The sequence below is a fragment of the Phalacrocorax carbo genome, chromosome 13 (genome assembly GCF_963921805.1).
Source record: "Phalacrocorax carbo chromosome 13, bPhaCar2.1, whole genome shotgun sequence".
Classification (NCBI taxonomy): Eukaryota; Metazoa; Chordata; class Aves; order Suliformes; family Phalacrocoracidae; genus Phalacrocorax; species Phalacrocorax carbo.
The window spans coordinates 10,551,853-10,569,286 of record NC_087525.1 but is presented as its reverse complement, the minus strand read 5'-3'; the positions used below and the strand labels follow the sequence as shown (position 1 = coordinate 10,569,286).

Genomic DNA, 17,434 nt, shown 5'->3' with positions numbered 1-17,434 from the left:
ACATAATGAGTAACGGCAGGGGGAATTTTTTCAGTTTTGTCTGCAAGTGGCTACTCCTGAACTACCTGACTTTCAGTATTTAACAGCAACATTCAGAGTATCCTTGGAGTCCAGCACCTGCCATCTCTTACTGGGCAGCAATTTTGTTTGTTTTTAAAACTGCAGAAGAAAGATTGAGGGGCTTGTTTGTCTTCCAAATAGGTAACCCAGTGGCAAAAGCTAGTGCCAGTCACCTGTGACAGCTGTTGTGGACTTTTTATTTCGATTGGTGTAACTTTTGTGATTACTTATCAGTTTTAGTTTTATGCTTGGAGGCCTGCTAAGCATATCAACTGGTAATTTACAGTGCCCCTGGGAAGTGTCTGATTCAGCAGTATCTTAGGTACTCAGAATTAGTTTATTCAACCCTTAGAAGAATTGTGATGCTGCACGTACATCTTTTGCTATGGCAACATTGCCGTCTGATTGAACAACAGCATTGCTACATTACAGCGTGCCGTTCATATCTTAAAGCCTTGAAAAGTGTCAAAACTGCAGATGGACAGGGATGGAGGCTACCTCCCTGCTTTACAAGAGAAAAGTCTGACAGATCATAGCAGAAAATAGCTCCAATTTATTTTCAACACTGTTTTTGCCGCATTTTGATTTTGTGTCAGGGAAATGAAATGCAAAAATTTGAGTACATAGTAATATTTGTCTGTACTTTATAGAGAAGCCATCAGAGGATAATATTCTTGTCCATGTTGTTTTCATCACTCTTATGATTGCTTCATTTAATACTACATCTTTTCCAGTGCCTGTGTTGCTGCAGTGCCCCCCACTAACATCAGCATGTTGCAGTCACTGCTCCTTCAAAGACTACTGTTAATTGAAGCAATTTATTCTACCAGAGCTGAAGATGGCCTATTTATACTTTTGTATAATGAATATTAACAGGTTACATTTATCTTGTCATGTCCTGCCAGCTCCTTTTTCTCCTTCACGCGGACCTGCTGCCCCGTATATGCTTTGCACAGGCTCACACAGTAGAACACAGGTGTTTCTCTGTGTTACCTAACAGATCAGAGATGCTCACCAGCTATCGCAGGAAGGAAAGAGAAGCAATCCTGAATCGGTATCATTGCTCCTTCATTGACTTGCTGGCAAAATAGTATCTTATTCTGCCAATTAATGGGGCAGTATCTTATATCAGCAAAAAGGTAATATTCATAATTTACGTCCTTCAATGTAATATTAAGGGTGATGTATAAGCAGTATAAAATATATAGTGCTGATCCATTCCCAAGGGGTATGAGAAGTCTTATACTATGTCAAAAAAATCTGTAGGGTTACAGAAAACTACTGCTTCAATTCTGCACGAAACTCCTCAGTCACCCTACTGCAGAAAGCTACTGTATACATAGATGCATGTGCAAGAATATCTTAGCTTCCTTAATATTAGTAGTAAAAGCATAATGTCTCTAATCTTCATTTATGTCGTAGAGCTGTACTATATGTAAAATAGTTGGCTTTTAATAATATGGCCGTTACACTCAATTGAACTGAGCTTTGGCTAATGAAAAACATAAAGGAAACCACTTCCTCTCACATCAAATATACCTGACATTCTCTGCAATGAAGTACCATAAAAATAGTGGAGCGAGATACTGCTGAGTTGTGCTAGGTAAGGTCAAAATTGTTGACTGCAGTGAACAGCAGCATTTGTAGAGCAAGAGCTGAATACTTTTACGCAGGCTTCTAGGGAAGGAAGAATATTCATGCTGAAATACGTCTACCAAAGCCTCTGTTCGTAGTCCTCTGTCCTCCTAAACCACCCCCTGGGTTAGGTTGTGGGTTAGGTGTTGTAGGTCTTCCCATCTAGGTTTCCCTATTTATTATGTAGAAATTATTGTAAAAGACATGGAGAGAGAGAACCTACGTCCTAGACTCTAATTACTCTCTGGATGATAGTGGTTTAATACTTTAATTGATCTCACATGGCTAAAACATGTTTCTGATACTAATTTGCATTTTGTTTTAATGTAATTTTTATCACTTTTCATTGGGTCTGATCCCTTTGAATTATTTTGAAACTTTTTTTTGCAATTTGTATAAGTTTTCTGCTTGTTATTTTGCAGCTCCTTGCTGAAGTACATTTTGTTTGCATAATTGGAGATTTGTGTTTTCTTAAATCTTAAATAAGGATTTCACGGGACTACCCATGTGATAGTGACTCAGATAACACTGTTCTCCTCTCTTAATTGTGAGCCAGTTCCCTCACATGGTTTGAAGGGCATTATGCTACTTCAAGGGCAGTCTTCGCGTGGCATCTTAATCCCAGACATTTGCCATTTATCTCGCTGTGCTTCTCAGAAGAGCAGCGGTGTCTATCTGTTTCCTTAGATATGTCAGTTCAGGTCAATTGCTCTTTCCTACTCAAATCCCTCCTTCAGTGTTCTTGAACTTTCTTTATTTTCTATTCTGGGTCTATGCTCAATTAACTTTATATAAGTGTAACTCTCAGGATTCAATGATATTACGTATGTTTGCTAAGCTAAAGCACAATTTTAAGTGATTGTAGGCTGGGACCTTAAACTGCTCCTGTGCACTCTCTACATAGTTTCTCCCTGACTGAGTTCTAGGAATGTCTTCAGTGGTGGGGAATGGATTTTTCTGTTGGAGATGAAAATATTCGAGGTTTTCAAATATTCAGTAATTATCCCATTTGTCAAAAAGACTAAAACCTTTTGCCTGTGTGAATTATAATATGGCCCACTACTAGGCTTAAAGATGGTGATTAATCCACTCACCTGAGATGTGGCAAACTGATGAGATCCCAGGCTAAGCCTTCCACTCTGGGACTTGAATAAAATTGTTCCACATTTGAGAGAAGTATCCTAATCACCTTTGGCTGGGAGCAGCAGCATGTGAAACACCAGTTCAATTCTGGTATCTCTGGTGAATTCAGGGACCACTGGGCTGTCAGGCTGTTTTTTGATTTCTTTCATACAGGCACTTTCTCATATCCTGGATGTGCCAATCCTTTCCCATGAAAATTTTTTTTGTTTAGAAATCTCCAGACAAGCTCTGCTCTTTTATCTATTTCTCATTTCACAGTCTGCACTGGGAATGAATAAATGTTTCTAGGAAATGGTTTGTGTTTCATGTGAAAGGGTCTCTGTAGATTATTAGAAGTCAGCAGCTGTAGTTCTGTTGTCTTGTATCTAGTTTTCCATTTCTTAGTCATCATTATCTTAGATATTCTGTTGCGTCTTTTCTCTTCTTGTACAAACTCACTCCTCCACCCCAGTAGTAGTTGTCCTGTTCTCCATTGATTTTCTTCCAGCATGCCTAAACCTTGTTCAGACAGATGCTAACACAGTATTAAGGCTGTATATTCTTCTCAGCTGTGTTGTGACTGCTCTCTGTGCAGCCTAGGCCGTGAGACCTGTGGAGTCCAAAATCACAAAATCACACTGGTACTTTTGCAGCCAGACTCTATTACAAGCTCATCGCCCATTTGCAGCTTACTTTCGCCATGCACAATTATTTTTAACATTAATTTATCTGTTTGTTTCATCAATTGAAGTATCTCTATTTCTCATTCTTTCTTTTCATAAATGTTTGTTTCTAGTTATGCAAGGCGCATGTTATTATTTCATGTCTGGGTTCCTACCACTCCCATTTATTTTTCTCCTTGTTCTAGTCTGACTGACTTACAGCACTTCCCAGTTTTGAGATATTTTTACATCTTAGACATTTTAATTTTAGTAATTTGCTATTTCCTGTTCCAAATCATTAAAAACAGCTATTAAGTAAATAAGATCTTAATACTGACTTGCTCTGAGCTACCTCAAAAGTTCTCTCTTCCACCGTGATACATCATTCTTCATTGTTGCTTTGAAGCCAGTCTATAAACCATGTGATATTGTCCTTATTCAGGAACTGAATTCAAACTCTCCTAGGTGATGTTTCACAAGACCCTGTATGAAACAGAACTAAAATTCAGATACAAGTATATTGCCATCTGTGTTTCAGTTACCTATTCATTCTGCAGTACTATTGAAAAAGCAGTCAAGTTTGTCCAGAATGGCTTGTTTGTCATGAGGTCTTGTTGCCTAATGTTCATCTTCCTGTGATTCTCTAAAGATGTTTTATTATCATTTATAGAGCACCGTAAATTTGCAAAGCATTAAAATTAAAATAAGCTGCATTCTTCTCCCTGAAGATCTCACGTTCCTAAAGGCCCGTTAAAGCAGCAACAGTCACATAAATATGCTTCACTGTCCTGCACAGCAAACCAGGGTCCTGTTGGACGAACAACAGTGGCATTGCAGCCACGGAAGAGTCAGCCCTTCCCTACTTCTCCATTTTTTTCTTAGTTTATATTGGTTAGTCATTGCCTTTAAAGGCCTTAATGTCTCAGGAGATGGATGATGTTGTTTGCTGAAGTATCGGGAATGGGAGAGAGCGGCTTTCCAAGACCTCCCTGCCCTTCTTTGAACTTTTACCATACAGGTACAATCCTTGTGTTGCCCTGTAATGGCAGACTGGGTGTTTTGGGCATTGAACAGGATGTGATAAAATCATGGCGCGGAAGGCTGAGAGCTTCTCTACCAATTAAGACTTGGTTCACAGTCCTCTGCTTCATAGTTTCAATATGTTTTGGGAGTTCTCAGTGGCTCTATGGCTATGGGTGCATAGGTATTCTAAACCCACTGCAGGTGTTTAGAAGCAAGCTACATCTTTAATACAAACAAATGCAAAATATCAGAATAGAGTAAACATCTGGACATAAATGACTTGCAGGTGATTCTCAAGCATTGGAACAGGCTGCCCAGAGAGGTGGGGGAGTCACCATCTCTGCAGGTCAAAAAACGTGTAGACATGGCACTGGGGGACATGGTTTAGGAGGCCTGGGGGCGTTGGGTTGACGGTTGGACTTGGTGATCTTAGAGGCCTTTCCAACCTTTTTGATTCTATGAGTCTATTTCACTGCAAACAAGGTCGAGTTACTCTGGACCACAGATTATAGCTTAAATCAGTTCAGCTGGTGATCTTGCCCAGTATCTTGACTCTAACAATGACTATAAGCTTGTGCTTCAGAGTAGAAATGTTGGAACATTCCTAACAGTTATGTAGCTGTTTCAGAAATATCAGAGTTTGGATTTGCTTGCAAGTGTGAGAATGGAAGCCTTTATATTTTCCTAATCCTGTTTTATGTAACTATGGATTGTACAAATAAACAGTCCAAAATGTTTTTTAAATTTTTAATGATCCCATATTTCAAATGAAAGTATTTTGATACCTTCAAGGCAACGCCAGTCATAAAAAGGGAAATGAAGTTTCAGGAAATCCTGTCAGATCCTTCAGAATGACACATAATCCAACGTGTGAATCCTACTAATACCTTGTTGTGAATGATATTAAATGACAGCAAATTCCCTAGATTACTGATATACAGCATTTGAAAAAAAATCCTGGGCTTAAATGTAGGTATTTTCTTTACTTATTATTTAAATAGAGTTCCGCTTATTCCTTAGAACTGCAACACAGGAGTGCCCAATTGGCTCCATTTATTTAATGGGCCATTGCCTTATTTCATATTTGTCTCCTGCAAACATCCATTTTCTTGTTTCCATTTTGTTTGTTTGGGTTTTTTTTAATTATCATGTTTGCTTAAAATCTGCTTTTATAAAGTTAAATCTTTCAGTAAGTGTTTAGCCATATTGCAAGACTGGCGAAGGGAGTCAGAGGCCCCAACATGCCAAATATGCATATACATACATGGTACAAGGACATCATATTTGATATACTCTGTGTTGACTTCAAGTCTAAGGAACAAGTTGTCATCAAAGTGAAATCCATTTCAGTTCAACTTTAATCTAAAAGCATTATCAGATCATGAGTGGCATAGATTGATTAATTTAACTCCATGCACAGAACAGCTTTCATGTTCCGAGAAAACATGCTCTGAGTTGATACAGCTGTCTCTGTCTCGCGGCATGAGAACTGCCTGCCTCACACCCTCTCTTCCCTTTCTCCTCTGTTAGAAGTTCTTCAGGTTTCAAGGCAGGGGTTCCCAAATTTAATTTGTTTGGATAGTGTAACCTTAGCTCCAAAGGAGTGACTAGACAAAAGTCTTCAGGTTTTGGTCAGATAGAATATGCATGCTCTGGATTAATTATAGCCCTTTCAAACGTTAATATACATCTGCTGAAAAAGGTCTTGTTTTATTTCTTATGGGAATCCCATTTTCCCTGAAAAGTAGATCATGTTTAGGACAGCATCATACTTAAAATGGTGTTAGACAGCAGTGACATGCATTATTTGGACGGGAACTATTGCATAATAAGCTATAATAATGTAGATGACCTTATTCACTGTTGTGATATAAACATTAAATATTCACTTTTTATGCTAATGTCAGTTTTCAACTGTATTTACTAGTAGTTTGGGATTGTTTTCATGTCCATCTCTTTGGGCCTGAGACACACATTTGCCATAGTCCAGTGGTATGAGCATTCACAGCAGAGTTAGGAGAACTAAATTCAAGTTCCTGATTCAAGGAATAAGTAATTATTGTGCAGCAGAGCAGCATGAACATGCAGACCTTGCCGACAAACAGATGTATCACAAATAACTGGGTTTATCATCAGTTTCAGCTCCTAAGGGAAGTGGCATGCAGGGTACCAATCTAATTGATCAAGTTCACAGGAGGTAGTAAATCTTGCAAATCAGTGTTTAATGCATGCAGCCCTGATTTATTTGAGCAGAAGGATTGTCTGCCTCATTGTGCTGATGAGGGTCTTCACACTTCTGTGGAGTTGTTTCTAATATTCTCTGGTGTGAGTTTACCATGACATCTCAACATGATTCCCCCTGGGGAACTAATCACTCAACTAAGTGTTTGGCAGCCCGCAGCTGCATCATTAACAGAGTCATGAAACTCTTTTGTAGAATTTGGCTTCTAATTTGTCGATGGGAACTCAGGAACCCCAAAGTTACATTGACATCAAGTTTTCTTTGGAGGTCCTGACAGATATCAGTGCCTTTCATAGCAAAATCCTGAACATCAGGTTCATGAGTCTTACTTGGAATGACATCCTGTACCATTTCACATTCCCAGGTTGTCTAGCCATGTAATTGTTTTGCTTGTGTGTTGAGTAGGTGTGTTTGGAGTGGTACATTGCTTGTGGAGGTTGAAAACAAAGTTAAAATTGTGACTTTCTCTCTACAAGCTTTTTCTTGCAGTTCTGGCTGAAAATACGGTAAATATTGGTAAAGGTCAGAGGCATGTCTTGAGTCAGAATTTTCCAACAGATTACATTTTGTCTGAATTTCACAGTTTTTCTTTCTGGTTTGTCTTTATTGGATGATTGAGCTTCTGATGTTTGGCTAGAACTATAGGATTCTCAGTAACATGGCTGTTTCAGAAAGAAGGTTTAAGTTGAAACACTTTATTAAAGTAGCTGTTTTCAAAACTTGAACTCCCATAACCCAGTAACTTTAGAATGAAAAAACCCCCACCCAGACTGCCATTAAATATATGTTCCAGAGACCATTGATTTTTTAAATACATCCTACTAGTGCTGATTCTGCAAGCAGTTGTTTGTTATAGTCAGATCTAAAAGCCCTTTATCTCCTATCAGCTGATGGCTGTGCTATAACCTTTGGCTTCAGACTTCTGGTAGAAACACGGTACATTTTGAGACTCTAACAGCCTTATCAAATAACAGCAGTGCTCATTGTGTTTAACAGTGCTGGAAATTAGTTTCTCGGGCACTGATCTTGACAGGTCAGCTGTCACAAATTGGTAGACATATCTGTAAATACGTCGGTCCTATAAACAAAATTCTGTCTGCAAGAAGTGGAAGTTAAAATTGGTACACTTCTGAACAAATGAAATGTTCTGAAGCACAAGGATGCACAGGAAAAAGCCCTTCTGGAAAAGGGCCTCCTCATGTTCCATTTATCAACTTTATCTGCATAGTCTGTGCCTCCGCAGAGAACACTATGGAGTTCAGTGCTGAAGTCGAATATGCTCCTCCTCCTTGCACCTACCCCTGCTATGTAAAAGAGGAATCTTTGTCTGTCTCTTTTTGAATAAAAGGAATAAATTTATGTTTTTACACTGGTAAGTTTCCAGCTCCTTTTAAGAGTTCTTAGTGTTAATGCAGAATGCAAGACACAGGGTATTTGAGAAGTCCAAGGCCTTGATATGAAATCAGATCAGGTTTTTGAAGGGAAAAGGAGTGGGAGAAGGAATTGAAATGTCAGTCTGCCAGTGGTGAGGTAATAAATGAATCTGTTACATTTCACATTTTTTAATAAGTATTTAACCATCAACTGTAGATTGTGCGAGCCGTTTTGGCCGAAACCACCCATGTCTCTCTATCAAATACTTACTGCATAGGACAGCTCAAGAAAGCTCAGGTGGTAAACTTTCTTTACAGATTGGAGACACAATGTACACCGCACGCACCCATACTGGTCTTTGAAGTCTGTTGAAAAATATTGAATTATGTCATCTGACAAATTGGTCAATATTTTTTGGCAATAGCAAAAGCTAAGAAACATCTGGGCATACTTCAGAGCAAGCATCTACATTCAAATTTAAAAGATACCATGGCTATAGGTATCTACCCATGTTGCTGCAGACGCTTTTGTGTGCTGAAGCGCATCTGTCACTCCAAACTGGCATCACAGGGGGGGAATTCTCAATCTGAGATATTTAGCTTTCAGGAGCATCATTAGAAAGCTGAGTATTATTCAGTCATTCTCCTCCTCTATCCTCCAGGGCAGCTGAATAAAAGTAGGTGTAGCTTAATTCTTTCCTCTTGTGTCTCAGCTTTGCAGATTTAGTGACTATAGAATAATTTTCATCAAGTGTGATAATTATGATGGCTGAATATTCACTGAACATCCTGTTCTTTTCTAGTTCCCTGTTTATTAGTTTAGTCCAACAACATCAAAATAAATCTATACAGATCTCTCCCATCACATTTTATTTATGGGTTTGATTTTTGAGGCATTAGGATAAAACTGAAGTCATAGAAATAAATCATGTAGGACATCTTGCCATAGGCATTTTCGGTGAAATACGTTCTTTCCAAGAAGGTTTTGACTTGTTACATGAAAATTAGCTTCTGGCAGGAAGAAGCCACATTTCACAGATCTTGGACTATGTTTAATTTCTACAGGGCATGCCTTCAGCTAACAACACTGCTTCCACATATGTAACCGTAGTATTGGTGTTTAAGAGTACAGCTGAAAAAAAAAAGAAGGAAACAGTTTCTACATGATACTATTTATGACTCTTCTGAACAAAATGACACCATGGATTCTGTTTGAAGGCAAAAGGAGTGTCTGACTGCTGCTGAAGACCATCTTTAGTTTGAATAATCTAAAGGTCACTTAAGACTGACTTTGCTATTGAACCTATTCTATTGAATTTTACTGCATTTCTCTTCAGAAAATGCAGTAAAATTGATTTTTAAAGTGATACATTTAATTGAAAAATAAAAGATTTAGATGTAATATCCTGAAAACATGCATCCAGGTACATCTAGCAGATGCATGAAGTACTGGTAGATATATTTGATCATTAGGAGCCTGGGAACTTGAGAGGCTGTCATTGTTTTACTGATGAGGTAGAAGTAGGGCAAGAAGAGAAGAAAATAGTGCTTAAGGTAGGATCTGAAGAAAGTCCAAGAGAGAAGAGGAGGCAGTTCAACACCGTAGAATCTGTGTCAAGAATTTATGACCATCAGTGAACAAGAATGTTATGCAGCAGGAAAAAAGGTCAGTCTCTGATAAGCAGTAGGGAATGATTTGAAAAGCAGAAGGGGATCTGAGCAGTGGGGATAATGTGGAATAGTAAGACCAGAGATAATCCTGAGGACTGTCAGGCAATATAAACTTACTGGAGAGAAAAGTTATATCGGAGTGATCTAAGTGAAATAATTTGACAAATACTACAGATAATAGAGGAGTTATGATGCAGGCATTGATGAAAACACATTCAGGCAAGGCACTTGTTTATGTGTGTCCTCTGAATCTCACTAGTTCTGATTCTGCATTTAAAACCACACATTTCTCTTATCCTCCCTGTATCAGTTCTGGATTTGGTCCAGCTACTGTTAAGTGTTTATGTAAATACTGAAAGATTTCTCTCTAATAGTCCTTCAGACTCACTGTGCTTTCTCTTGTAGTTGGCAACGTGGGACTCTGAGAAAGGGCTGAACGGTAGTCTGCAAGAACGACGGCTGGGCAATGACTTACAAGGACTGACACTCAAAGTGGTGACTGTCTTGGTATGATCCTATTTGAGTTCAGGAAACAAATGCTCAAAATAAAAAGAATCTGACTGAGTATTCGGGCACTTCCCTCAGTATTTTTCCCTATCATTTTCAGTTCTGTATTTTTGGATGATCAGTTACATAAGCAAGGAAGATAGATGATGGACTTTTATTATTTTATCTGAAGCTGTGCACTGTCAGAGCTACAGAGCATTTGATGTTGTGCTTATGCTGTCTTTCTGCTTTGCAATTCCTATGGAGCATGGAGCCAGCACAGGGCCTGAGTGCACAGGGGTGTGTTCCAGATACTGCACTCTAACTTGGATATGCAGCTTCTAGCATTTCATGGCTTTTAAGATCAGATGGGCCAATTATGATAATCTAATCTTGGCTCTTGTACACTGCAGGCTGTAAAATTTAATCTAGTGTTTCCTCCATCAAGCTCATAAATTCCTATTGAGATAAACTATAGGTTTTAGAAAGGCATAGTCTTTAAAAAAAAAAAAAAGTTGTTATGCTTTTGGGACTACTGTCTGTTAGTATCTGGAGTGGAGCTCCTAACAGCAAAGTGATAAATTGGGGCAAATGAGGGCTTGAATGCATTCTTGCCTAAAATATTGTAGTTTGCAGCTTGCAGAAAGTGGTGTGGTATCTTTCTGTGATTATTTCTCCTTTTCTGAATCATGGTACAAATAGGAAGTACTGCATAAGATCATTAAGGCACTCCTCCCAGCCCCCAGTTTTCTTTATTTTGTCTGGTGACAGGTGAGGCTATGTTGCAGCTTATGTGGGAGGTGAGCAGATCCCTTCAAAGGGAACGTCAGTGCCAGGTTGCAAAGGTAGCCGACTACAATGCCTGTGCCATCACCAGCCCGATGTTCCCCCACAGCAGAGCCCATGCCTGGCAGAAAACGTAACAAAAAATGCTGCATTTCCTCAGTCCCAAAACATACTTCAATATAAAATACTGCAGAAGCCATTAACCATGAAGGTTATTCTTTGAATTTTCAAAATTTTAAATATTCACAAAATGCAGCATTTTTAGCTCTTTTTTCAGTATGTCTCCTGGATGAAAGAATAATTATTGTCTGTAAAAGAGGGTTTTCTAAATCTGATATACTCTGAGATAGAAGGACGGTAGTAATGTTCCTGTCTAGGTCTTACATGCTGAACTTAACATCTAAGGTTAAGTGCCCTATTTACAGGTCAATTAGAAGAGGCAGGTACTTCAAAGAGCAATTCATCCGGCAGACACCAGGGAGCTGCTAGAGGGGGCTGAATTGTCCTCTGGAGTATCTGCCTCTTCTCACGAACTCTGGAAAACCCAAGGACATGGACAGGAGTCAAGTGCTGAAGCGCTGGTGTCTGGTTGGGATGCCTCATAGTATCCCGCCTGGCCTACAATTTTTGCCTCAGCAGGTTATTAGTGTCTCGAAATCTGTGCCAAGTTGCCCAAAATTAGCTCAGGAAGCAACCTTTTGCCAAGAGAAGCAAACCAAAATACTTGTTTCAAGTGTCAGTTAAGATATTGTTCTGTTCTCAGGAAGAACCTTTTGTGATGGTGGCGGAGAACATACTTGGGCAACCAAAGCGATATAAGGGATTTTCCATTGATGTCCTGGATGCGCTTGCCAAGAATCTGGGCTTCAAGTATGAGATATATCAAGCTCCTGATGGCAAATATGGACAGCAGCTTCAAAACAGCTCCTGGAATGGCATGATTGGAGAACTCATTAATAAGGTACACCGAGAAGCAGCTGCATTAAAAAAAAAAAAAAAAAGAAAAAAAAAAAGACTGTTCAGAGTAGAGTGTCAAAGATTTTTAAGTGGGTTGTTTAAATTCTCCCCTTCCTCCGTTTCAAGTTACAAGAGAATTAATTAGGGAGAAAGCACCAGTACAGAACACTTCTGAGCTATGGGTGGTTTTAGTATGGTGTAAACTGCAATTTAAGACCCTGTACGCAGGATAAGAACTAGAGAGTCTGTTGTTCTGTTTGCTCCAAACTGTTCGCAACATAAAATATATCAGTGTAAATCTGTGTGTTTACATAGTTCTAAGAATAAGATAGGGCGTGTGTGTGTGTGTATTAATTACTATAGAAAATAGAAGAAAAAATGTGTATTCTTTTTAAAATATTAATTACTATTAGTTTAAATTTTGTCATTATGTCTTTGCTACTTGTTCATAGTAATGACTTTATTTGGGTCCCTCTGTGGCAATGTGTTTGATAACGATCAGTTGTTTGACTCCAAAGCAGGAAAGTGACTGTAGTAATATACCATAAAGAAATGTTTTTAGAGGACCAGAACTTAAACTGATCTCAAGATTATTTGTTCATTTAAAACAGAGAGGACCAAATTTCTTTTCTTAATTACAGTCTTGCAAATCGGGAGTAAGTTAATTGAACTCCATTAAAGTAAATGGGGAAAGTCCGTAGCTTGGAATCTCCTGGAGAATGAAATTAGAGTGTGTTTTGTTCTGTCCTCTCTATCTGACATGGGACAAATGTTAATCAAGAAGGAGAATCAAAGGAATTAATATTCCACGTTGCTGCACTTTGTAGAAAAGGTTACTCTTCTGCAGTGGAGTTATTATTGAAAGTGAAAGCTTTCTCATTATCTAGTAAGTAGGCAGCTCGGTATCTGGTAAGTAGATGTTTAGGAAGAAATAGAAGCAATTAAAGCAATAGCAAGTGTGTGTATGATAATGGGATATTCTTGGTTGGTGCTAGGAAATATAAAGAATTTTTTACTTATTTTGCATCGACACAAGCTGTTTGAATTTCATTGACTTGAGATTGTGGTAAGAGATCCTGTTAAATTTCTTTCTTTGAAGTAAGAAAGTATCTATTATGGTCTTTTTAAATGTGTTGCTGCTACTAGATTTTCCACCAACTCCAAAGGATTTCAAAGCAGACCTCCCTCGCCTAATATTTGCTTCACTTTCCCAACAAAAAGTAGAGAGGAAACAAAAAGTTCATTCTATATTTTGAAGAGAACTCTTTGTATTAAGATGGAAAAACATTCAAAATGTAATTGCAGCTCTTTAAATGCTTTGGGAATCTTATTTATTAACTCCTGTTTTATCTTTCTTTGAGTTTGCATGCTCTTTAAGGACAACCTACATGTACAACCTGCGCACTTTAAATGTTGAGGTCAAAGCAGTTTCAGGAGCTAAGCTGCCTTTGGTGCATTCTTCCAGTTACTAGTTTTTGCAATCACTTTATTAATTGTAAAAATCAAACAAAATCCTCCCGTCAGTTATCATATGAAATCCCTTCATGAATATGGGCAGTTGGCAACTCCGCAGGGAGAACGACAAACATCAGCTCTTCGCACCTTGCTATCAAATACATAAGCTAAATAAATGGTGTTTCTCTCTTATTGCTGGCAGTGCACCAGGTTAGTATGGTCTGGAGTTTTAGGCCACCTTTGGAAAACAAGTGAGGGATGAAGGTTAAATAAATTGCACTCATTCCACGGAGGAGTCAGGGTGATGCTTTTTGTTCTAAACACTTTGACAGGTTATGTTTCACTATTTTGCTTTAGACCAGTGCAATTAATTAGGATTCAAATGATGAAACTGATTCTGGTTTTATTTTTAGACCATTTATTTTAATTTGTCTGAATGTGTTAAATTATAGAAAGAAATGCATGGAGTCACTTGGTTCTTAAAAAGCTTCTCCTTAAGGCTCATGCTGGCAGGATTCGTGGTGAAAGGAAGAGATCTGATCTGTTGCGTTTGTCTCGCAGAGAGCAGACCTAGCCATCTCAGCCATCACTATAACACCAGAACGAGAGAGCGTTGTGGACTTCAGCAAGCGGTACATGGACTATTCTGTGGGGATCTTAATCAAAAAGCCCGAAGAAAAAATCAACATCTTCTCTCTCTTTGCTCCTTTCGACTTTGCGGTGTGGGCTTGCATCGCCGCAGCCATCCCTATAGTTGGTGTCTTGATATTTGTCTTGAACCGCATCCAGGCAGTGAGGGCGCAGAACGCTTCCCAGCCGAGTCCTTCTGCTTCCTCCACCCTCCACAGTGCCATCTGGGTCGTGTACGGCGCCTTTGTTCAGCAAGGTACTTGCTCTCTTATACACACCGCTGCTGCAGGTCCAGAATTGTTCTGCCTTGGGTAAAGCAGGTCAGGACTTGTTAGTCTTGGCGAGAACGGTCTAAAGATGAAGTAGAAGGCTATTACGGGGAGGTAATACGTTTTATTAGCCCAGCTGATGAAAAGTGGGAAGAGGTAGGTAAGTTTGGGTGGTTATGTTCTGCTTTTCTCTCTCTCGGTGAGCCCAGAAAAAGCACTCCGTGCAGGCTGTTCCACTTTGGGAAAATTATCATGTGATAAATAAACTACAGAGGCTGCTTGGTGCAGGATTACACCACTTCTCCAACTCTGAAACTGGCACCTTTTCTAATTGTGTCAATTTAATGTTAGAAAATTATATGTTTTTGAAGTAATGTGAGACAGTTTATGTTTTGGTTCTTTGAACCGAATAGGAAAATGGTTTGTAGTCATGTAACTAACTTTACTCTCAGGAATCTCTAAGCATAAGACTAATCCTCTTGAATTCAGTAGGATTTCTACCATTAACAAAGTTACTTTTGTAAATAATTGTTTGCAAAATCTGCCCACACAGTTTTTGTCCCGTACCTATAATGTTAGCGCTTATCTTGGAAGGCAGGTTTTGTCGAATGCTAACATATAGGTACGTTGCTAAATTTTCTTTACATTTTTTTTTCCATTATGGTTACAAGCTTATAAAGCTTCAACTGGAAAATCCTTATTATTACTATGAAACTTGATCCCTCATCTCATTAAGGTGGCATCCCCGATGTGTTTAAGTACAGTAAGATATAATCAGCACAAACATATGCTGAAGTGACTAGCGCCAGCTGTATGGTAAGGTTTGGTCTCCAAAAATGTTCAAGCACAACTGTACTTGAAGACTGCTAGAAAGAAATCTTCATGTTGCTTGAAATGTCGTAAAGAGTAATAAGTAATGACGCTAATGCTTCCGTCTTTGCAAATTTAAATACAGCACAGACAGTGCACAAACCATTAGATGCTTTTGCGGTTTTTTCCCAAATCTGAAACGGTCATTGAAAACAGAATATTACTATATTCTGAACACCAATTATTTAATTCCTGCATATTGGTTGTGCTTCACCATTAAACTTTCCTTATTTAAAATATTTTTCATGTTCTGTAGATTTGATCCTCAATAATTCCTAAGGGAAATACTTTGAAAGATGATTGTCTAGAAGAGTATCCTGGGCAAGAGGTTGACTGGAGAAAATATAAATTATCAGTCTTAAAGGAAGCAGTGCTTTGCTCACAGTGCAAGGGCAGTCTGGAGGGGAAGCAGAAACGCAGAGGGGTAGCTCCAACAAAGTTTAACAAAGCAGGGCACGCAGAGGCTGATCGTAAATGGAAGCTTCCGAGACCCTCATTTTCTCTGTTTATTTGTAGGGGGCGAATCTACTGTCAATTCTGTGGCGATGCGCATTGTAATGGGAAGCTGGTGGCTCTTCACCCTTATCGTGTGCTCTTCCTACACAGCAAACTTAGCAGCATTTCTCACGGTATCAAGAATGGATAATCCTATAAGGTAAGAGCCTCTTCTTAACATGAAGCTGGAAACCTGGATTTCACAGAAAGGTATTATCCGTTTGAGCACTCATTCTTGCAAGAAGGAAATAACTCTGTAATAAAATACTCTGCTTATTTGCAGTGGCTGCTTTTCTCAGTCCCCCTTCTCCTTTACTCCTACAACCCCCAAGCATTTTTGACAGGTGCATGCAGGGGACAATGGCACTTTAATCACGTATTTTTCCAGAAGAGATGTTTTTCATGTTTATATGTATTTTGCTTAACTACAGCTCTCACTGCTTCAGCTTTATTGCCATTTGTTTCTTTGCTGAACATCAAGGGAGCTGTCACCCCTAGGGAACTATATAACATTTCACTTCTCACCTTCAATGGGTAACTTTATGTTCTCAATATTTTGATATACATTGTTTTCTATACTATTATTTGCATGTAAGGTAATATAGGTGGTCTTTTAAAATATAAACGGCCAAAATATAAATGGCCGGATTCAGTGGCATTATTTGCAGAAAAAGCTTCTTCTCAAGGAGGAAAAGATAACCAAACCTGACTCCAGGATAATAGATGTAATATAGCAGTAGTTTTATTAAATTTATGTACAATTCTCTACAGTTGTGTTGGCATTATTATGATGATATATTACAGCTTCTGTAACAAACCCAATTTATCTTGCACCTTTGACTTCTTTCCCCTGCTGTTTGCCTACTAATCCATACCCAATGAGTATATTTTCAATACACCAGTCCTCTGAGCAGCTCCAGAGAGCTGATGGTTGTTTAGTGGCAATTTGTGTGTGTGTGTGTGTGTAATTTGTTTTTTCTTCAGAAAATTTAAAGGCTAAAGAATGTTTTCAATTTTTGTCTCAAAACATGGACAAAATTTCCAACTTCACACAGTCATGGGGTACTGGGAGGGCTGTTGTTCTTCTGTGGTTAGTGTCGACAGGATTAGAGCCTGGTATCTCATGTCTGGTCTGATGGGGATGGAGTGGAGAGGTGGCCAGAGGATAGGCAGTGCAACATGGGATTTCCTCCTAGAAAATGCTGAGCTAAGAATTTAAGGTGCTAGAGAGCAACACAGTTACTCTGTTGGTCTCACCTGGGGTTGCACTGGGAAAACTGGGACCGTAATCTTTCTGCTTGGCTCCTGAAACAGGCATTGGCACTTAGGTGAGGCTGGCAATTAAAAAGCTCCTTTTGCCTTCTCTGTGGTATCTGCACAGAATGACACAAGTGAGTGTGTTCCTCATAAACATGACTTTTACAGTATTTCCAATTTTTAACTTGCCATTGTGTACTTTCAGGTAATGTAATGCTTTGTATGGATATAGAGTTATAATAATAATAATGATAATTAATAAAACCAGCCCCAAACCATAAAAAGTTTTGGTTTTAAATTAATTTTCTGTTAGTTTGGCCAAAATAGGCAGGGTTTAACGGTTCATAGAAATAAGAACTGCAAGTACTTTCTGGAAATAACATGAAAAACTAAACAGAATAAAACTATCCCAGAGTTTCTGTGAGGCCTGGCTGTAATGGG

The 17,434-nt window shown here is 38.7% G+C and overlaps 1 protein-coding gene across 3 annotated transcripts in view; it reads left to right on the top strand.

Annotated features, from left to right (window-relative positions):
* Positions 1–17,434, top strand: part of GRID1 (glutamate ionotropic receptor delta type subunit 1) — a 544,302-nt gene that overhangs the window by 477,597 nt on the left and 49,271 nt on the right. For all 3 annotated transcript variants that reach the window (XM_064464794.1, XM_064464796.1, XM_064464795.1), the window contains exons 9-12: positions 10,194–10,295; positions 11,824–12,021; positions 14,034–14,358; positions 15,758–15,896. In XM_064464794.1, coding sequence (XP_064320864.1) covers positions 10,194–10,295; positions 11,824–12,021; positions 14,034–14,358; positions 15,758–15,896 — 764 coding nt within the window. The remainder of the gene's footprint in view (positions 1–10,193; positions 10,296–11,823; positions 12,022–14,033; positions 14,359–15,757; positions 15,897–17,434) is intronic.